Source organism: Myotis daubentonii, chromosome 2, assembly GCF_963259705.1.
Source record: "Myotis daubentonii chromosome 2, mMyoDau2.1, whole genome shotgun sequence".
In the NCBI taxonomy this organism is placed as follows: domain Eukaryota; kingdom Metazoa; phylum Chordata; class Mammalia; order Chiroptera; family Vespertilionidae; genus Myotis; species Myotis daubentonii.
The window spans coordinates 16241664-16265197 of record NC_081841.1 but is presented as its reverse complement, the minus strand read 5'-3'; the positions used below and the strand labels follow the sequence as shown (position 1 = coordinate 16265197).

Below are 23534 nucleotides of genomic sequence, written 5' to 3'. Positions count from 1 at the left end.
GTTATTGTCTGTGTGGGTGGTCTGGGTTGTTTGTTGAAGTGTCCCAGTGCCTGGTGCCTAGCAACCCCTACGCATGATGGCTGGATGAGTATGAGACACAGAGAACTGGTTTATTAACCAGCAGTCACATAGTTACATGGTGCTTATGTTGTCTCCCAAATATGTGACCTTCTCTTTTATTTTCTTAACAGACAAAGATGTGAGCAGTGGGAGTTATAACCTTTCCACCACAACCACGGGCAGCTACTACAGTTGTGTCAGCCAGATCACCATAGGTAAGAAATTGTGTTTTTTGTTTGTTTGTTTTATGACAGTTATTATTGCCTGGAATAGTGGGGAATTTGGAGGCTAAGGAAGGAGTGAGTGGAAGATGCAATCATGAGCATTTATTTTCAGAATCAGGGCAATTGCTTGTGGACACACCTTACTGGGGCGCCCTCTTGTGTATCCTTATTGCATGTACATAGAAATGGACGGAGGTAGGGTGATTCAGAGAGATTTTAAAAATCCCGGTTTGCCCAGCTTTTCGTCATTTTCTTTATATTAAAACTAGCTTATCTTTTAAGATTTATATTAATGTAACTAAAAAGGAAATTTTATATCACCATGGTAAATAGAAAACGTCCGTTATTTCCCATAAGTGTGTATGGGAAGTGTGCATGCAATATATGAGAAATGCAGATGTATGCATACAGTAACAACAAATCAGTGCTATCAAATGCTAGCTACATTGTGAGTACCAGCTGCCCTGTCCCCTCACTTCTCAGAAACATGAAGTCTGCAGCTGGGGTGCGTTGTTTTCTGTGCCTCCACCCCCCCTTTTTTTTAAGAAAATATATTTTATTGATTTTTTACAGAGAGGAAGGAAGAGGGATAGAGAGTTAGAAACATTGATGAGAGAGAAACATCAATCAGCTGCCTCCTGCACACCCCCTACTGGGGATGTGCCCACAACCAAGGTACATGCCCTTGACCGGAATGGAACCTGCGACCCTTCAGTCTGCAGGCCAATGCTCTGCCCACTGAGCCAAACCGTTTAGGGCTGTCCCTCCCCTTTTTGACTAGAGACCTTTCCAGGAGATGGGAGGACACTCCGTGCTCACCATACACCCTCTCCTGGCTGCCGGCTGCCTTCCTGCTCAACCTTAAACATATATTATTTTGGTCAAAAAGGGAAGAGTGACCCTGACTACTTTCCTGTTTGTGGAACACATCCTCTCCCTTCCATGTCCTTTCAAATTTTTCTAGATTCCAGAATCTTGGCTGACGCTTAGAAGAAAAAAAATGCTGATGCTAATTGCAGCCACATTCATTTTTCTCCCTATTTGCCAACTGCTCTTGGTGCTTGACATACATCATTTTACTTAATGAGGACTCTGTGAGGAAGGTACTGCTACTTCCCCGTTTCACAGACGAGGAGACTTGCTCTTTGCCACCCAGCCAGAAATGAACATGCCCGAGATTTCAATCTAGGTCTGCCCTTGGCAAGCACAAGCACATTTCACCCATGGTGGTGTAGGATACGTGTAAACCAGTACAGGCAATCCCCGCTTTTCAAAAGTTCATGTTACACCACTTTGCAGATATTGTGTTTTTTCCAAATTGAAGGTTTGTGGCAACTCTGCATCGAGCAAGTCTATCAGCACTATTTTCCCAGTAGCCTCACATGACTATTCCTCCTTGAACCAATCATTGACAAGGGTTATCTTTAGACCCATGTTGCAGGGGGTAAGGGTGAGTCCGCTTGCCCTGAGTCACATGGCTGAGTGGGGTTGGGATGAGTCCCCAAACAAAATATTACCCTGTTGGGATCAGTAAGAGCGGGTGGATTCTGCAGAGGCATTGGGCAGTGTTCAATGCCCACAGTCTGTTCAGCACACAGCATTTTTGCAATATTTATAGTAGAAGTAGAAAGTAATGAACAAACTCAGACTCCAAGTCCTGGGGGAGGACCGATCGCTGGATCATCCAAGGAGTCCTTTTGTAAAAGCTCCTTTTGTTTTCCTTCATCTCCTGCACTTCGGCCCTTCTTACGAAGAGTCATCTCACACAGAAGTATAATAGTTGTGAAGGATTCCATTGAAGAAAACATCTCACTTGTGGATTTCCTGTTAATGTACTTCCTGTGGGAACCTACGTCCTGCATAACGCAGAGTTGCCCAAAAGTTCAAGAAACAGAAAAATGACTCGTTCTGAAACCTTTCTGTTTATCCAGGAGACCCTTAGCTTCGTCCTTATTTTCTGGGAGTAAACTCCCATTTTACCCATGTATGGGAGATTTAAGAACTTTATAGTTAATTAACATCATTCTTTCTCAAGACAGCCTTCAATTCTGAGCGTTCCTTACATGTTTCTCTTTATGATTTTGGGTCTAGTGGGTGAGAAACTCAAAGGAGAGCCAAGACTGCACTCCCCAGTGGGGACAGGATGGTGGTGAGGGAGAATGGGACATTCCTGCACTTGCCCCTGGGACACTTAAACACCAGCTATTCCCCCTGGGCGGGTGGTTATCCTCGCAAAATACTTTGACCTCATTGCGACTTTTACATTTAGGCTGGTCTGTTTATATTCCAACAGTTATATGGATCTTACTATAGCTCATTTGTATCAATAACATGGGTTAAAATATTTGCTAATGGACACCATTTCTTGAGTAAATTATGTGGTAATTTCCTAAGCTAAAAAAAAAAAAAAAGACTTGTTAGTAATGTGAACAATACCTTTAAAAATTAAGTATATGCTAGAAATCAGCTCTGATTTTATTTAAAAAGTGATAAAACCTGATATTGCAGAGAGTCCAGAGTTCCTGGGGAATGTGAAAGATAACACTTTCATACTGGGCTCTGTTCTGAGTAATGAATCCCCAGGCGCGTGGGCCCAGGAAAAGAAAAGATGGATTGGAGTTTCTGAATAAAGCAGCCGGCAAGGGAAAACATGGTCCTGTAATTCTCCTTCTTCTAAGAGAATTCTCTGGTGTAAATTGAAAGTAATATGTTTTCAGCTTTTGAATAAAAACTCAATGGGACATCGATTTAAAGGGGGCATTCTGGAATTTCATTTCTATGGCCCAGTTCACTCCTAGCAGGTGTGGGAGATCCAAGAGCATCGATCACACAAAACAAACAAATTTGCATCTGAGGTTTAGTCCAGCAAACACGCTCAGGCTGGTTGGTCCTGGGTCCGTGGTATTCACTCCGGTCTTCTACTGTGGCTCTGGCTCCTCGCAGATCCAAACACGGAGAATTTGTGTTCTCACTGAATATTTTCAGAGGCTCCAGAGCCCTTGCTTAGGCAAGATTCATGCACCGCCAGAAGGTGGCTGCTGTGGTTACTCCAGGTGACAGTTGTCATGTGGGGATAGGGTCCAGGGTTGCTTGATCTGTAGGTGAATATAAAGAGATTTTTCCAAAGAAGCTAGAAAGCTGGATTTTTCTCTAAAATTTTATTGTTGTGAATTTTTATTTGAATTTTATTTCAAATGAAGAAAGTGTGGACGAACTAAAGCACATCTGCAGAACAGATCTGTCCATCTGGCCAGTAGGTTGCAATCTTTGCTGAAGGTCAAGTTCATGCTACCACTCCATGACCTAGTCCTTCCACCTAAGAAGGCTCTCTCCCCTGATATCTTGGAAGGAAATTTATTTCCTACTTTTAAACTCTTTAATCTTGCTTTGTACTAAAATTACTTGCAGTTTAGGAAGAAAACAGATTTTGGAGTCAGGCAGATCTGGACTCCAGTTCTGTTTATGGCCCTTACTGGCTGCTTGACCTGGGACAGGTTGAGATGCAGTGTCTTTTTCTTTCTTTCGTTCTTTCTTTCTTTCTTTCTTTCTTTCTTTCTTTCTTTCTTTCTTTCTTTCTTTCTTTCTTTCTTCCTTCCTTCCTTCCTTCCTTCCTTCCTTCCTTCCTTCCTTCCTTCCTTCCTTCCTTCCTTTCTTTTTTTTTTTTTTTTTTTAAATAATCTCTTTATTGATTTCAGAGAGGAAGGACGAGGGAGAGAGAGATAGAAACATCAATGATGAGAGAGAATCATTGATCGGCTGCCTCCTGCACGCCCCCATTGGGGATTGAGCCTGCAACCCAGGCATGTGCCCTCTGCCAGAATCGAACCTGGGACCCTTCAGTCCGCAGGCCAACACTCTATCCACTGAGCCAGACTGGCTAGGGCAAGATCCAGTTTCTTCATCCGTAAAACTTAAATAGTGAGAGGTAGTCCCCTTGTACAATTGCTGTAAGGGTTAGAATCACTTGTGCGAAGTGTCTAGCTCTAGCACATAGTAAGCCTTCAGGTATTGATAAGTCTTAATCTCCTTTACTAGAGCTTAATCTCCTTTGAGCTCCTTGAGAGAACAGCCTGGGCAGCTAGCACATAGTATGTGCTTAATAAATGTATGTTGAATAAGTGAACAAGATCCATCAAGTGTGATGATTTTAACCTGTGTATTTGTAAAGTAACATGCATCCTTATCTCAAGTGCTGTTTGATTTGACTCACAGATAAGACGGATGGGAAATATAAAAACCACCACGGTGTGAGGCTTCCATTGTTGATTCTGACCTAATGTGTTTTGTCTCTCCAGGTTATGACGTTTCTGGGCCTGTTGCAATTGGGGTGACCCACTGGAAAAATCCATATGCCCAAGGCAGACCTACCGTCCCATCAGATCTGCCTCTCTTCGTCTCCAAAGATGCAGGCATCCCCGTGTATCACCAGTCCCTCACGCGCAAGACTGAGCGGGCCACGCCTCTGTCTTGCCCAGCTTCACTGTCCATCACTCCAGTGCCTTCTTACAGCAGCAGCAGCCAGGAAACCCTGAGTCAAGACACGACAGGTAAGGAGAGTTGCCTTCCTGTTGGAGATTCAGGACTCAGTGTATTTAAGGTTCTCTCATTTGCCTGCTGACCAGATTGCACCTGTGTTTCTGCTTGTGTGGTGTTACAGACTCCCACATTTCTCCATATGAATACTTGGCTGTGACAGGAGGAAGGTTGGATGTTTACATGAATATTTGACCTAAGTCTATATTTGACCTTGTTCTGTTTGGTAAAATGACAGAGATCAACCCTGAATCAGAATCCCAAGATTTGTCACTTGACTTTGGGTTGGCTTGTTTAATTTCTCTAATCCTCTATTTAGTGACAAGGCATCTTTCTTGTATTAAACAGTTGTATTAGAAAAAGTCCTCCAAAAGTCATTTTTGAATACCTTAGTTACTACCAATTCATGCTGCTCCATCAATCTGATCCATGGCAGGGGTCTGCACATCAGTGCCCTTGGGCACACCCAGCCTGCTTAGTTTATCCCAAGAACTAAGAATAGTTTTTACTCTTTGGAAATGACTGGTGTCTCCCTCTATACAGGTTGCTATAACAAAATACTGCAGACTGGATAGTTTATTTCTCACAGTTCCGGAGGCTGCAAGTTGGAGGTCAGGGTGCCGACACAGCGGAATGAGGGCCTTCTTCTGGGTTTCAGACTTCTCACTGTGTCCTCCCACGGCAGGAGTGGTGAGGGATCTCTGTGGGGGTCTCTTTTGTAAGAACACTAATCCCATTCATGAGGGCACCACCCTCCTGGCCTAAGCATCTCCCAAGGGCCCTGCTTTCTAATACCTTCACAGCAGGCATTAGGGTTCCAACATAGGAATTTCGGGAAGGACACAAACATTCAGATCAACAGTGGAAAAAATTGAGAGAGTAATAATATTTTGAGACACCTGAAAGGTATATGAAAGTCAAAGTTTAGTATACACATATGAAATTTTATTGGAACATCACCACATTCATTTATATATTTATGTGTTGTCTATGGTTGCTTTCATGTGACAGCAGCAGAGGTGAATGGTGACACAGACCATCTGGGCTGGAAAAACTAAAATATATACTATCTGGGCCTTTGCAGATAATCTTTGCTGACTGCTGCTCTGTGTGATCCTTGGGAGTTATGACTTAAACACCCAGGGCAAGAAAACTGCTTATAACAGCTTGCCTTAAATTTTATAATTTATGCCCTGGCCAGCGTTGCTCAGTGGTTGAAACATTGGCCCATGCACCAAAGGGTGTTGGGTTCAACTCCAGGTTCAGGACATGACCTGAGTGTGGATACGATCCCCAGCACCAGTCAGGGAATGTGCGGGAGACAACCTATCGATGTGTCTCTCTCACATCCATTTTTCTCTCTCTCATTCCCCCCCCCCCACCCCTCTCTCCCTCTCCATTCCTTCCACTCTCTCTAAAAATCAATGGGAAAAAATATCCTTGGATGAGGATTAACAACAGCAACAAATTTATAACTTGCATTATAGTTTAAATGAGTTACAGAAAGTTTTACCTCTCTATGCAAGGATAGGCAGTTGATCATGTTTATAATAAAAAGTCTGAGCTGGAGGTTTAAATTATGTCAAATCCATTCAGCCATGTTTTTCTTCTGTAGCTATAGCACTTAGAGATAACGGTGTAGTCAGCCAAGTCCATTGCGTAATTCCTGTTCTGGAGATCAGTCTCTGAATGTTGACCCTCAGCATTACAATACCCCTCAATAATTCACAGATGCTGCCATCTAGGGGTGAGCCAGTGATGTTGCAGAAGTTTTAGATTCCCAAAAGCAATCTGGAAAGCAGCAGATTGCCGACTCCCATTGAACTTGCTAACAATGAAGATTCCCGGGCTTGCTCCCAGGGGATGCTGTGTCCATGGCACAGAGTGACTTTCAGCAGTCTGCATGCTTCATCCCAACCTCGGATTTTGATTCTTGAGGTTCCCATTCACACCTTGGGGGGGACTCCTTCCACAGTGTCTGGTTAGATGGCTAGATGGGAATCCAAGAGATTGATACTGTAGAGCACTGGGGGACATTGGCTTACCATCAGCCCTGTCTTGGCAAAACTAACCATCTTTCTGGTTGTCCTTGTTGAGGGTTAGTCTGAGAGCAGAAATATCATGATGGAGGGTGTGAACATTTTTCCAAATGAAGGTTTGAAATCTCCTGGGTTTTGATGTAATCGCGAAGGAAACCTGACTCTGCTTACTTTAAAAGTTTCGTGAAATCTGAAGTTGGAGAAATAAAGTGCTGCCTTTGGCCGAGGTTGCTGAAAGGTTATGACATTTCCTGACAAAGAAGTGTGTGAAATGGCAGCTGTCAGATTAACATTTCACCACCTTTCCCTTGCAGTTGGCTTTTTTTTTTAAATTTGCATAGAACACTGTACTGTGACTTTTGGAAGAGGCTTCTATTTTTTAAATTGTAGGTTTTCAAAAACAAATTAAAAGCCCATAATTCTCTTCATTCCTTGGGACATTCCATTGGCAATAAAATATTGAATTTTCCCAAGCAACTGGTGTTATATTATTATTCGTATACTTACAAAGTAAGCCTGAATATTTAAGGATGGCATTACCCAAGCATGTGGTATTTTATTATAGAAAATTTTAGATGCCAGTATAGTTTCTGTACATTTCAATTATGATTATATGTAGGTCAATTATTAAATTTATTTGATTTCTTACAGGAATTATGGATTTGAATATGTATTTTTGTGTGAAAGTTTCCAGTTTCATTTCTTTTTGCTTTTTGAAACATAAAGTTAATTTTAGTATTTCAAAATACTAAAGTGAGATAAGTCAGTGCAAGTGTATCAGAATGTCCTATGAATTCCAGACTTTGCTAGACATACATCCCTTCATATTGCTAAGCTTTCTTTCTTCTGCATAAACTGCAGGTCTGATGTGGAGGAGCTGACAACTTGTAGGCACAAAATAGCTATACTATTATTTATTGATTGTTTGAGTTTTCTTATGTTTAAGAATTCATCCAGCCCTAGCCAGTGTGGCTCAGTTGGTTGTGTTGTTCTGTGCACTGAGAAGTTGTTGATTCAATTCCCAGTCAGGGCACATGCCTGGGTTATGGGCTTGATTCCCAGTAGGGGGCATGCAGGAGGCAGCTGATCGATGTTTCTCTCTCCTCCCTTCCTCTCTCTCTAAAAATCAATAAACTATTCTTTAAAAAAAGAATTTATTCAGCCTGGCCAGTGTGGTGCAGTGGTTGAGCATTGACCCATGAATCAGGAGGTCACCATTCGACTCCTGGTCAGGGCACATGCCTGGGGTTTCAGGCTCAATCCCCAGTAGGGGGCATGCAAGAGGCAGCTGATTTATGTTTCTCTCTCATAGATGTTTCTATCGCTATCCTTCTCTCTTCTTCTCTCTCTAAAATCAATAAAAACATTTTTTAAAAGAAGTAGAGCTTGAATTTCCTAGTAACTGAAGCAAAAAGGATATATATACACACACACACACACACACACATATATATGTGTGTGTATATATATGCTAAGTTTCTGACCGTCCAACTGGTCGCTATGATGAGCACTGACCACCAGGGGGCAGACGCTCAACTCAGGAGCGCCAAGCTGTAGTGACTTGGCAGCGGCGGTTCTCAGGTGATGCACCCTGAAACCAGAGAGGAGGGAGCCCGATTCCTTGCGGGGCCACATGATTCCATCTTCGGCTGTGGGTTATGTTGTTGCTGGGGCACTCTTGGCTCGGAATTTGGTTTACTGCACACTTGTGTTTGCGTTCCACACCCTGTACGGCAACAACTTTGCAGAGTGTGCTCTTGCACTCCGGGACCCCTCGGGGGATGTCGGAGACCCAGTTTTGGCCTGATCCCCACAGGCCAGGCCAAAGGACCCCACCTGCTGGAGGGACCCCGCTTACTCTGCAGATGCTGGGGAGGGATCGTGGAAGTTGGCTCCAGGGGGTGTCTGGCCCATCTCGCCCAGTCCTGCCCCGCTGGCCACCTTCTAATTAATTTCCTTTTAATGTGCACGAATCTGTGCACTGGGTCACTAGTATGGAATAATATTATAAACCACCCCTATATTCAGAAAGACAAACATTTTATAAATCCTCAAAGTAATATAATGTGTTTTTATTACAATCTACATAATAAACAGTCTCTAAGTTGAGTTACTTGAAACTTGCACATGCTATCTCCTGAAAGTTTAGATAATCTGGTGGGGGGAAAAAAAAATGTGTGGAAATACGTCAAGTAGTATGCAATAAAATTCTAAATTCATTTTGCTCCTGGAAATAGCCAATATCTTCCAACCAATTTATAATTCTGCCTCTGGCTCCTAAGCCTCCACCAGAGAGAGCTTTCATGGTAAGTGTTTCAGTCCAAGTGATTTAACGGAGCCCTAACACAGAACTTTGGGGTGGACAGCAAAGGGGTCATATTAGACATGGGAGTGAACATGTATTATTCTAAAACTAGAGGCCCGGTGCACGAAATTTGTGCACAGGTAGGGTCCCTAGGTCTGGCCCGTGATCAGGGCTGATCTGTGGGGCGAGCGGTGGGGCTATTGGGGGGGCTCCTGCTGGCACTGCCTTGGCTTGTCTGGGGCCTGCAGGTTGGGGGCAGCTCCTGCATTGAGTGTCTGCCCCCTGGTGGTCAGTGCATTTCATAGAGACCGGTCCTTCCACTGGCCATTCTGCCATTTGGTTGATTTGCATACTAGGCTTTTATTATATAGGATGAATCTGAACTTAATTATGTCCAAAGAACGGACAAAGATTGCCTAGGAGTAACCTACAATACAGATGACCTTCCCTTCTAGCTTAATTCTTTATATTTGTATATCCCTTCATAGTTCATATCAAGATGTTTCATATTCATTTAAATACCACGATCACCTGTGTGCAAATTTCTACCAGCCTCATGTCACAAATAGAGAAACCAGGCTCAGAGATGCTAAGGCACTACCTATGGAGAACAGCTGGTAAGGGCAGAGGTGAGAATGCAACTCCAAGGTGGCCTCTTCCACTCCAGCAAGATGGCCACGCTATGAACGGTCATTGTTAGATCATAACACCAAAGTAACAATTGCATTTCTATCTGCTCGAGTATCCTATTCATCTTTCTGCATTATTTATGAAGAGTTCAGGTCCACTTCAGGAGCCTGCTAGATCCCTAGTGTCTTTTTTTTGTATTAAAATCGCAAATGCGTACCTCTCAGGACATCCTTGTATCCTTGATGAAGGAAGTGACATAGATGGGGATGCATAATTTTATAGAATTTCATGAATGCTACCCCAAAATTTGGTGTCAGGAATCTTTCTGTGGGAAAGCATGGAATCTTGTAGGTTTAAAATGACTGTGAGTAGATTTTTTGTCTTTGTATTTTCATTGTTTTCAGGTTTCGGAGAAGCATTTGATGCATCATAAATAGCGACCTAAACAGATGGTTTCCCACACATTCAATGCTATCACAGCACAGAGATTCATGACATGGCATTTTTAATATCGGTTAGTTACTCAGTTAAGGGAGTCAAGGTCTGTTTCAGATTTTATAAAAACAGAATTGCACTGAGTATGTTGTGAGCTCACTATGGGGAAATGAGGAAATTGTAGCATTTTAAGTTACAGAAAAATAAAGTATCTTCTGCATTTTTTAAAAAATTAACATGAAAGTATGGCGTTTACAACTCAAAGATACAACAAACCAAATAAAACAATTTGATTCAACAAAGACATTGAGGACCTAGAATGTGCAGGCCCTGGGCTAAAAATACATTGGGGGAAAAAAAACAAAAACAAAAAACAGAACTAAGACAGAGTTCCTGACCCAGGAGCTCTCAGAGACCTAACAGAGCTGGATATGTAAGCATGTAAATTACAATGCAGTCGAATGAGGGCAGAAATACATGTAAACGGCACAAGGTCGAGTCATAACTTTTTCCATGCGTTTCAAAGAATTTGTCATCTCCATCACCTTCATTCCACCCACTGTGATTAAGAAGTTCATGTGCCGGGACCGGTTTGGCTCAGTGGATAGAGCGTCGGCCTGAGGACTGAAAGGTCCCAGGTTTGATTCTGGTCAAGGGCATGTACCTTGGTTGCGGGCACATCCCCAGTGGGGGGTGTGCAGGAGGCAGCTGATCGATGTTTCTCTCTCATCAATGTTTCTAACTCTCTATCTCTCTCCTTTCCTCTCTGTTAAAAATCAATAAAATATATTAAAAAAAAAAAAAGAAGTTCATGTGTGCCCAGCTGGTGTGGCTCAGTGGTTGATTGTCAACCTAAAAACCAGGAGGTCACAGTTCAATTCCTGGTCAGGGCACATGCCTAGATTGTGGGCTCAATCCCCCATGTAGCAGGGGTGGGGATTTGAGGGGGGGTGGTGGTGACATGCAGGAGGCAGCCGATCAATTATTCTCTCTCGTCATTGATGCTTCTATCTTTCCATCCCTCTCCATTTCTCTCTAAAATTAATAAAAAAAGAAATACACACACACACACACACACACACAGTGGGGCCTTGACTTATGAGTTTAATTCGTTCCGAGACCAAGCTCGTTAAGGAGCTCATTAAGGAGCTCATTAACTCAAATTACTCTGTCAACTCAATGCAAAAAATCGGCCAAGAGACAGCTGGTATCTCAAAAAAACTCGTTAGTCGGGACACTCGTAAGTCAAGGCCCCACTGTATATATAAAATGGTACCCAAAGGTAGCCTAAAGTACAATTCAGTGTGGATCATCAGACAGGAACTTAGGTTTGTCTAAGATTCACTGGCAAACCAGTTGTAGAGCTGGGACTTGATGACCTAGAGCCCATCTCAAAATCCAGACTTTCCAACAGTCCTTCTCCATAAGAGGTTTACTTTGCAGTTCTCCCGGGACATCGATAAAGTGTTTCGCTCCCTCCTGTTTTATTAAAACGAAGGTTTGCAACACTTTTATTCCTTTTCTATATATTTCTTAAGCCATCTGACATTTTCACTCACTTTAAGCTTTGTCCTTCTCAGACAACACTTTCTTCTTGCAAACCCTCCCAGCTACAATAGCAGGATAACCGAGCAAGCAGCACCATGAGCTCACCTGGAACCAGCAGTGCCTGAGTGACTCACTTCTTGTCCTCTTCACTAACAGGGTGACCAATAGCACACGTAATCACTTTATACATAATCAGTTCTATTCCTTCCGGAACACAGGTGTGATTGCATGATGCCCTGAGGAAGCAGAGCAACAAAAATGATCACCTGGCAATGACCGCAGCCTTCCATGGGTGTCAGGAGGGTTTCCACAGTTTAGCAGTAGCCTGTGGCTGAACGTATTGTGTCTCCCTAGAGGCCTCTCTTAACCAAACATGGCCCCAATCCCCGCTGCTTCTCCTTGAAATGTGGAACAGGAGGTCTTCCATTTAGGGACCAAGTGTGCTGGGCCTTTTGTTTAGAATCCAGAAAGCAAGTGACTAAGGAGTGTGTATTCTTGTTTTATTGCCAGGATGTAGCACCAAGCCTGGGTATGTGCTCAATACAGGAGGGATGGATTAATGAATGAATGGAAGAAATGGGATTACAAGTCACAGTAGAAGTCAAGGCCAGTTCCCAAAGGCCCCCACAACTGTACTGAAGTTCCTGGACCAACGTGACCTGAGAGTGGAGCACACTGGCCACCAGTAGCTGCTCCTGCAGCAGTAGGTCAGCCAAAAGCACAAAAGGTTCATGCATAGATAGACATTTCAGCTTTAGACTGGTTGGGAACGTGGTATGCACATGGGGACTAGTCAGTGAGCATCGGTGAGCGTTCCTAAATGGGAGCACACCATCTCCCAGCCAGGTCAGATTACTCGCATCTCCTGGCCACATCAGTAGCTCAAGTTGCAGGGTCACTTTTTGTGGCACCCGACCTCTGAAATGTAAAACCTCCCTGCTTCCTTTGGCATCCATTCTGAATGTATTTGATCTCAATTTGTTGAAAGAAATTAGTGCTATTAAATGGGTACCTCTTCGAAGGTCCTCCACACCTCAGGCCAATTGATGGCATCACCACAGTTCATTGCATCTCAAGTTTTCAGAGCTCTCACGTAGGGAAGCACCAGTAAGCACCACCTGACAACAAAGTCAGGAGGAAAGGCAAATGAACATAGCCCGCCCCATGACAAGACACAGTGCTGTGCTTAGCCTATCGGTACACAGGTGAAACCTGGATTCTTGGGAAATGACCACTGATTTGGAATAGAGAACAGTCATTTCACATCTCCCTTCTCTTTCACAAATGAGGAACATATTTAAAATCCCAAGGAAATGTTTGCAATTCATTAAGGATCTTTCTAAAACTCCACTCTATCAGGAGACCACTAGGGGGAAAATGGTGAGAGAGGAGACAGGGGAAGGAGGGCACAAGGCAACAGGGATGAGTTCTCACTCATTGCTGTGTATGGAGATGCGGGGAGGTTACCACTGTTCTGGAGCACAAATGGAGGCACTCCCATTTATAACAGAATTTCAGAGGACTGTAGCCTGGGCACTGGCGAGCAAGTATCAAAGGTGTCACCTGGGTCATCAGGGAGAGAAAAAAAAATCTCTCTTTGGAAAGAAATTCATTCCAGGATTTTGATTAGGGCACAGTTTGCAAAAGATCCTTGTTAAAATAGGGTAAACTCACTATAAACCACAAGCCCATTCTCAATGATTAGACTACCAGATTACTCCCACTATCCGAGCTCCAGGGAATAGGACCAGACTTGGTTGATCTTAATAAGTGGTTTTCAACTGGGGATGATCCTCTCAACCCTGGACATTGGTCATTGTCTAGAGATACTTTTGCTCCTCACAACTGGCATTCATTTGGGTAGAAGTCAGAGATGCTACGACACAGAACAGCCCCCACAGCAAAAAATTACTCAGTCCGAAATGTTAACAGAGCCGAGGTTGAGAAACTGGTCTCAGCTTAGAAGAGAAAAAGCCTAGGTACAGCAGGAGATGCAATATAGGGAGATTAAGGGATGTGATGAAACATGAAAAAGGGAAAACCAAAAGTGCTAAGGACATGCTTTATTAAGAACAGCCCCAGGGGAGAGAGCAGAGCCCTGGGAATGCCATACAGGCAGGGTCAACTGCAAGGCCAAGGTATGACACATAGGAAGAGAAAATCAAAGGGAGGAAACAGCATTAAAATCGAATGATGAACATGGGACAATGAGGTAGGCACCATGTCACATGCATTGCAGGATATTAGCATTTCAGGCCTCTATCCAGTAGATGCTAATGCCTCCTGCCCAATTGTAACAACCAGAAATACCTCCAGCCATTGCCAGATGTTCCCCAAGAAACAAAAACATTCCTGCTTAAAAACAATTCTAGAAAGATCTTTTTGAATATACTAGTAAATATACTTTCTTTCATTTCTTTAATCTTGGTCCTTCTAGATCCAAATTCCTTCTTTTCTAAAGTAGGCTTTTTGTTCATTTTTTTTTAGTAGATATGCATTGGATACATTCTCCCAGTTTCCCCCCCCCAAAATATTCTTATCCTGCCCTCCCTTTTCAATAATCATTGAGCTGGATTTGGAATATTCTTTACTGATTGTTATTTCTTTCAGTACATTGAAGTTAGCAATGCACTGTCTTCTGTCTTACTATTGGAAAGCCTGTCTTTAGTTTGTTTCTCATTTGTAGGTAATCTTTTCCCCTTGGGTTGTTTCTAAGATTTTTCCCTTTCTTTTTTGACTCATCATGATATGTTTATATATGGATTTTTTATTTATTCTGCTTGCAATCATTGTTTCATGAATCAAAGGATTTGTGTTTCTCTTCAATTCTGGAAAATTGTCAACATTGGCGCGATCTCTCTCTCCCTCTCTCTGTCTCTCTCTCTCTCATTTTCATGATTCAGAATCCAGAATGATGCATGTTGGAATTTCTCATTCTGTCTTCTGTATTTCAACTTCTTCCTCCTTATTTCTCTAGCTTCTATCTCTATATAGTGCATTTGGGGCAATTTCTTCAGATGTATATCTTCCATGCCTAATTCTCTCTTCAACTGTGTCACTGGCAAAACAAATACATGATTAAGGCACTAATTCTCAACTCAAGAACTTTTCATCTATTAGACTAACCAGACATATGAAAAGAAAGTTACATTGCAGTGTAATAAGAGCAGAATTCAAGATGTCTGTAGGAATTACCAATGGAATAGAAAGAATGATTATGCTGAGGGAAAAAGGAAGGAAATCATAGAGGAAGTCACCTCTTAGCCACGTTTGAAATATAAATATTCTAGGAGGGGATGTAAGAAAGGGTATCCAAACAGATGGCAGATAATGTGCAAAATCATGAATCTTTAGGGACCATTAAAGAATCCTATACAATAAAAGCCTAATATGGTAAGTGTCCGGTCGTCTGGTCGTCCGTTCAACCAATCAAAGCATAATATGCTAATGTATGCTAAGGCCGCTCAACCTCTCACTATGATGTGCACTGACCACCAGGGGCAGACACTCCGACCAGTAGGTTAGCTTGCTGCTGTGGTCCGGCCAATTGGGACTGAGTGAGACAGGCTGGAAACACCCTGGAGCCCTCCCTGTCCCTCCTCAGCCCCCAATTGTGCACCGTGGGGTCTCTTGGCCTGGCCTACACCCTCTCGCAATCCAGGACCCCTCGGAAGATGTTGGAGAGCTGGTTTTGGCCCGATCCTGCAGGTCAGGACGAGGGACCCCACTTGTGCATGAATTCATACACTGGCCCTCTAGTTAACTGTAACTACTTTGTGGATACATCTGTAGAGAGTAGTGAGAGATCCTGGAGAGTTGCTTAAAGCTAGTTAGGAAGACCCTGTGTACTATGTATGAAGTGTTTACACTTTATTCTGTTGGCAATGGGAAAGCAACAGAAGTGTTCAAGGAGTTGTAGGTAGAAAGGGGAAGGAGGAAGGGAAAAAGAGAGGGAGGGAGGGAGACATATGAATTTGGGCACGTTAACCTTGTGGCCATGAAAGAATTAAGATGTAGAGAGGCTGGTTACAAGAGGGCTGCATTAATCTAGGTAGAGATGATGAGAACTTGAACTGAGATATTATCGGTAAGAATGGAGAGGCTCTGAATTAGAGATATTTCTAAGGTAGACATATGAATGTGTTAGCCAGCTGGCTATGGAGGCTGATGTCTAGCAGAGGGTTAAACATAAGGACATGCAGTTTTTGGATTGTGAATGTGAATGGACAGTGAGACCATTAAAGAGAGTAGGAAATTGAATTTTGAGAGCAACCAGAAAAAAGTTCCATTCGGGGAACATAAGTTATGAAATGGATGCGATATATCCTGGCTGAAAAGTGTGGTTGACAGCTGTAAATGCATCTTTAAAGCTTGCCAGAGAACTCAGACAGGGAACTACTGCTCCGGAGTCATCAGATGCAGCTGCTAACCGAGTACAATGGAAGGGAGCAATTGAGAATCAGCTGGGGTGGGGAGTGTCCAGAAACCTCCTTTGTGTCATGGTGGTGATGGAAATTGTAAAGCTTGGTCATCCAAAATTGTGTCAGACCTACACAGACTATCTGAGAGGGCGACCGTTTCCAAACTTTCCCCTTATGGTTCCTTCAAATTTATTTTCTTTTACTTGAAGAAATAATTTAATAAGATCTTTTGCATCTAATATATTTCACTAATATATTTTAATGTTACAATTTTATAATGACATATTTTAATATTATGTATTTTAATAGTATACTAATTAAATAGTTTAATAACAAAAACGTGTGTGTTTGCACGCCTAATGTGAGATCTTCTTTCTAAACACTTATCACATTGAATTAAAATACTTGACTTACTTATCTATCTTCTCCTGTAGACTTTGAGCTCCTTGGACTGGGGTGATGCTTTACTCAATTTTCTATCCCAAGGATTTATCACAGTGCATGGCACAGAGTGAGAACTTTGTATGTACTGGGTGGATGCATGGGCAGATGGATGGATGGATGGGTGGGTGGGTGGATGGATGGGTGGGTGGGTGGGTGGATGGATGGATGGGTGGGTGGATGGATGGATGGATGGATGGGTGGGTGGGTGGGTGAGCGGGTGGATGGATGGATGGATGGATGGATGGGTGGGTGGGCGGGTGGATGGATGGATGGGTGGGCGGGTGGGTGGATGGATGGGTGGGCGGGCGGATGGATGGATGGATGGGTGGATGCATGGATGGGTGGGTGGGTGGATGGATGAGTGCAGGGGTGGATGCATGGATGAACTGAACAAGCCTCAAAGTGGAGATGTTTTTTTTCCAATTTAACCTGCTACAATTTATATAATAACTGAAACACTGGATCAGTTCTTTTTTTAATTGATTTCAGAGAGAAGAAGGGAGAGGGAGAGAGAGAGAGAAACATCAATGACGAGAGAGAATCATCGATTGGCTCTCCTGCACACCCGCCACTTTGATTATCATAACTATTTTAGCCAATGGCAGTGGTATTCAAGAGGGCTCCCCTTAGACCACTAGCATCAGAATCGTTGGAATGCCGTACACATGGACTCTGGACCTCACCCCAGATCTACTGATGTAGATTTCTTGGACCCCGGGCCTGAAAATCTGCATTTTAGACAGAACACGGGTTATTCTTAGGTGCACTACAGTTTGAAAACTACTGGCTTAGGATTTCAGATTCTTGCTTATTTTTCCCATTACATGAGTTTTTATTTTATATTTCCATCTTGAAAGCCATATTATCTGTCAGTATGATCTATCAAGCCATATTATCAACCCTCTTGGACATAGGCAGGGCAAAATGACTAAAAACATAAATGAGTCAGAGTAAAGAAAGCACTTTCTGCCAGTTGCCTTGTGTTCTCTTCCTGGAGGGGTAAGTGAGGACTTGGGGTCAGCTCTTGCATGGGAGGGGGTGGGAGGAGAACTTGTGGCTGGAGCCTGCTGGCTGCTATTTGACCCCTTCTCTCTGGCAGGAGTGATGGTGCAGGCGAGACAGGAAGGCACTGAAGATCCCTGGATCTCAAAGTTAACAGAGCGTAAGAGGCACTGTCTTGGTGTGGTGTTGTTTTTTGCATTTACCTATCTGTCGCTTGTTTGATGCTAAGATCCTTTGGGTACAGGACTTTATTATGTGTTCTATCTCTTAGACATGGCCAAGTGCCTAGCATTTAGAACACGGGGGGATTGAGGGAGACGGGGAGGGAAGATTAGTGGTGTTGATGGGTGTCCAGAATCCAAACTTAACCTATTGGTTTAAGTTGCTGAACATTTTTTATATCATTGGATATACCTATCTTTAAAAATTTACATTTCAGAGCCAAATCTAAGTGATTTAAAAATATTGTTTACCCTTGAATACTTCCCATACCACTGACTATTGAAAAGAAACATGTTAAATTAGAATAGCAAATTTTGGCCGGTACCTAAAATGCTCTTTGGTTTCCCTTGAATGCTTGTACTATTCTCGCTCCTCTGTCTGGCATGCTGTATTCCCTCACCCCCAAATCTCCACATCTCCTTCAACACCCAACACAGAGGACATTTGATTCACCCGGAGACCATGTGGTATGACATCAGGCCAGGAAAACCTCAACCCAGGGCTGCCAAAACCTCAGGGAGTTAATGACACTTTCGAGATCAGTGACTAGAGCAGACACTGCTAATTGTAGATTTTTTTCCCCAGTGGCCTGATGCAGCTGTAAAATCCCATGGCAGCGTTTCAGTAAACTGCCACCGACCAGTTAAATTGATACCAAAAATATCCAGCTTGCCACAGTGACCAATCTGTCCACGTTCTCCCAGACAGAAGTGACCTCTCTTTCTTCTTTAATTCTTTTTTAGAAATAGGTTTTTATTAATTATTGAGTAGATATAAAACATTTATAAAGTGTACATAAGCTATAAAGGATCACGTGACCTCAAACACCTGTTTAGCTACCATTTGGTCTAAACAAAAGAACATAGTTGTTGCCTTTGAAGGTTCCTGTGGCCTTTCCCTGGCCCTGTCCCTTCTAACTCCATCTTAGAGGCAACTCCCCTCTTAAATTTGAGGGTTTTCATTTATTTGCTTTACTTTATAGCTTTTCTATACACTGTTATACTTAAGCAATACATAGCTGAGTGGTTTTTTAAAAAAATTTAATATAATATAATACTTTTTTCACTTCAGGATAAATTTGATGAGATTTATTCATGTTGTGGACAAATGTAACCCATTCATTTTTGCTGATGTAGTATTGCAGTGTATTAATGTACTCTATGTATTCATTCATTCTACCATTTATGGACTCTTGCATGATTCCAGTTTGGGGAACTTAAGAACAATTTTGCTTTGAATCATCCTGCACATGTATTTAGGTGCAGGAGATTCTTTCGGGTTATACACAGGAGTGGAATTGCTGGGCCATAGGGTATGAATCTGCTCAGCTGTACTAAAGGCCAAATTGATTTCCAAGTTATTTATATCAATTTATACTTCCACCATAAGCACATAATAATAACACAGTGACAGGCATGATGATGACTGATGATAGATGACTCAGTGTTTCCTGCGTGCCTGGCAGTATAGTAAGTCCTCACTTAATGTCATTGATGGGTTCTTGGAAACTGCAACTTTAAGTGTTGGATCATACAGTAGTTTTACTTTTATGAAGAACCACCAAGCTGTTTTCCACAGTGGCTGTGCCAATTTACATTCCCACCAGTAGTGAAGTAGGGTTTCCTTTTGTCCACATCCTCAACAACACTTGCTCTATTTTGTCTTTTTGATGATAATCATTCTAAAAGGTTGAGGTGATAATCACATTGTGGTTTTGATTTGCATTTCCCTGATGATTAGTGATGGTAAGTGCCTTTTGACCACCTACATATTTTGGAAAAATGTTCCTCTGCCCATTTTATAATCAGATATATATTTTTTTTCTGTTGAATTATATTAGTTTTTTTTATATATATATCGTGGATATAAGCCCCGTATCAGATACATGATTTACAGATAAGGTTCTCTTATCTGTTAGGTTGCCTTTTCATTTTAATTGACAGTTTCTTTTGGCTATGCATCATAATAAACCATATGATGAAATTTTTAAAAAATGTTTTTAATCTATTTTATTGATTTCAGAGAGGAAGGGAGAGGGAGGAAGAGATAGAAACATCAACGATGAGAGATCATCAATCTGCTGCCTCCTGCACGCCCTACACTGGGGATCGAGAACATAACCCAGGCATGTGCCTTGACTGGGAATCGAACCAGTGACCTCTTAGTTCATGGGTCAGTGCTCAATCACTGAGTCACACTGCCTGTGCTGCAGAAGCTTTTTAATTTGATGTAGTCTCACTTGTTTATTTTTGTTTTGTTGTCTTTGTCCTTGGTGCCCACAGGAATATTAATGAATAAAATAATTTAGAGAGGGCCAATTTTGCTGTATAAAATAGTAATTTTTCCCCTACACTAGCCATAGACATATTCCTGCAGAGGTTAATGGAATACCTGCCAGGGATGTTACAAAAAGCATTCCTTCCCCAGGAAGGAGGTTGGACTATATAACATTAAGCTTCTTCCAATTCTAAAATTTCTCAGTCTCTGTACAAATCTTTGACCTATCCAGGAAAAGTTCCCATTGTATCCTACCTCTAAGTCTTGACCAACCAGATTCCCTGGATCATGAAATAGAACACACATATCCAGACAAGTGCATACAACACAAATGTACACAATAATGAGTAATTATTTAGCACTCAAGTCACTCAGTTTTTAAATAACCTCTATTGTGATGCCAGGTAGAAAATCATCCACTCTTAGAAATTCAGTCTCTTGGGAAGACCTGGAGAAGGTTGGCAAATTATGGCTCTTGGGATACATATGGCCCACTGCCTGGCTTTGTAAATAAAGTTTTATTGGAACACTAATGCTCATTTGTTTTCATATTGTCAGAGGCTGCTTTCATGTTATAAGTAGAGGCCTGGTGCATGACATTCATGCACTGCAGGGGGGAGGTCTGTCAGCCCGACCTGCGCCCTTTCTCAGTCCGGGACCCCTTGGGGGATTTCTGACTGCTGGCTTAAATGAGGTGGGAAGGTACCTCTGTCTGCCAGTCAAACCTGGGAACAAATTAGTGGCCAGGATGTATGTGGCCACTGCAAGCACGTGAAACCTGAATAGGCTCACGGGGAGCGTGACTAAGCCGGCAGTCGGACATCCCCCAAGGTGTCCTTAGTGCTGCTGTGGAGGTGGGAGAGGCTGCCGCCACCACCACTGCACTCACCAGCTATGAGCCCACTTCTGGCTGAGCGGTGCTCCCCCTGTGGGAGCGCACTGACCACCAGGGGCGGCTCCTGCATTGAGCATCTGCACCCTGGTGGTTAGCATCATAGCAACTAGTCATCCTGCTGTTCAGTCGATTTGCATATTAGCCTTTTATTTTATAGGATAGCAGAGTTGAGTAGTTGCAGCAGAGACCATATGGCATGCAAAGTTGAAAATATTTATTTGTTATAATGGCCTTTTGTAGAAAAAGTTTGCCAACCTTTGTTCTAGAGCAGCCGTAGTTTGCCCACGGCTGATCTAGACTGCCTTTGTCTACTTCCTTCCCCCATCAATCAGCAGAGCACAGACTTGGAGAATGTTAGATGCAGCTCTTTAGCAAAACTGTATAAATGGCATGTCTAAACCTAGTCTTCCCTTTCCTCCTTGTAATTACCAGCCTATTACAATGGCATCAGTTTCATCCTCCCAATAAAACTAGTCTAGCAGATCTTTGTTTGAGAAAAGGAAGTTAAATAATTATAACAATCAAAAATATCAAACTGTATGATCAATTTTAATGAAATCTCAAGAATAGCCAGAAACTAAACCCAAAGCAAATTATGTGTGAACGCTGACCTCCTTAAGGGTGTGTTGAATTGTATCAACAACATTTTATAACTGGAAGACTGGAGCAACCCAATAATTTTTTAGGTCACAGAGTGTAACTAATTGAATAGAAAAAGGGATCCACATCTTGAGATTATATCCCTGGAGAAGGCAATACCTGAAACAGATTGAGTTTTTTGATTAACTTATTCCTTAGTGAGAAGTGAAACATCCAAACAGATGAAAAGTCTTAATAGGAAACAGCCAGAGCATACGTCATTCTGTACCTAACATTTGGGAAGCGCATGTGCCCAATGCTCTGTGGCCTCCGCTCCCATGTGCATGGAATGATGTTTAGTCAAAGACAAACCAGAAAATATGGCCATCGCCCATCCATAGTTTTTCTTCTTCAACACAAAGTTTCGGCTTTAATTGTTTCTCTAACCACCGATTTCCCAATAGCAAAACCAATTTCGTTTTCTTTGGACAATCTAATAAATGAAGATAAAATTAGGGAATATCTTAACTGCCTAAAGGGGAAGTGCAGTTGAAGACAAATGATTGTGTAAAGTTAATTTAGAAAACATCCAGAGTGATAGCTCCTTCCAGCCATATTTCAACCTAAAGGTCTCTCATGCTTAAGCAAAGAGTGAGTTGTCATTGAGAAGAAGACACACAATTCAAAGCCTGATGATACCACCTTTCTCCTTCCCCCTCCAGTTTAAACAATGTGTGTGTGTGTGTGTGTGTGTGTGTGTGTGTATATGCTTAATGTACAAATTGTCCCCTCAGGAGTTCGATTGGAATTCGATCACCCACTGAGACATGCGCTGACCACCAGGGGGCAGCGCAGAATGAAGGGAGGCCCTGGCTGGCAGCTGGAAGGAAGGCCCTGGCTGGCACCCAGAAGGCCCCGATTGGCCCTGGTCGCTGGCCAGACCTAGGGACCCTACCCGTGCATGAATTTTGTGCACGGGGCCTCTAGCCTATATATATAAAAGCCAAGCGACTGGAAGGACTGGTCACTATGATGCACACAATCACTGGCCAACCGGCCCGGTTGTGGGTGGGGCCAGCTGGCCCCTCCCCTCGGCTGGCCTGGCCCTGTTAGGCCCCAGTGGAGGCGAGCTGGCCCCACCCACGCACGAATTTGTGCACTGGGCCTTTAGTTTATACTAGTAAACATGCCTTGCTTTTCAGTTGTATTTAAAGAATGCTTGTTTGGGGCCCTGGTGAGCACATTAAAATAGCAGTCTTTCAAGTATACAGAGAATTATTTTTCCTTCCCCAGTGGAGTAATTGCTGGAAGTGCAGCTCTTTGGAAATGTATTACTTAAAAATGATGTGTGGAACGTGGGCGAGTTTGAAATCAGCAAGAGGCCTTAGCTCCAAACTGAAGCCCTCTCATTTAAAAGAAGACTGAACCGTGGGCTTGTGAATGCGCATCTTTGACAAAAGTTCCTTTATGTGGTTCATGGAAGCAGCGTGTACGTGATGCTGATGCACGGCAGTGGGATACATTGCTCGGGAGTTCAGAGTTTATCATTAAATAGACCTCAGCTCAAGTCTTAGATCTGACACTTCATCATTGTGTGACCTTGGGGACGATGTTTGTTGTCTCAGAATGTTACCTACCATGCCTGAAGGTAAGACTGATCCCTTGCCATCGTGTTAAGTTAGTAAATGAAATAGTACATTTAAGAGTCTTAACTTAGTGCCTGGAATGTAATAAAGGAGTGAGAAAAATGAGCATGACGTTCCCATGCTCGTTAGCGGCCACTCCAGGGGGGAAGCTATGAACAGCTAGTACAGACCATTTTTTTCTTTTTCTAATTGCCATTCTGACATTTTGCAGATAAGAGCTCTTTGCTTATTAAGAGGGGGGAAAAGTGAGTGGCTTTCTTCCAGCTGTGTGTCT

The 23534-nt window shown here is 42.7% G+C and overlaps 1 protein-coding gene across 2 annotated transcripts in view; it reads left to right on the top strand.

Annotated features, from left to right (window-relative positions):
* Nucleotides 1-23534, top strand: part of ANO4 (anoctamin 4) — a 301902-nt gene that overhangs the window by 15178 nt on the left and 263190 nt on the right. For both annotated transcript variants that reach the window (XM_059681867.1, XM_059681866.1), the window contains exons 2-3: nucleotides 192-275; nucleotides 4580-4831. In XM_059681867.1, the coding sequence (XP_059537850.1) occupies nucleotides 192-275; nucleotides 4580-4831 (336 nt within the window). The remainder of the gene's footprint in view (nucleotides 1-191; nucleotides 276-4579; nucleotides 4832-23534) is intronic.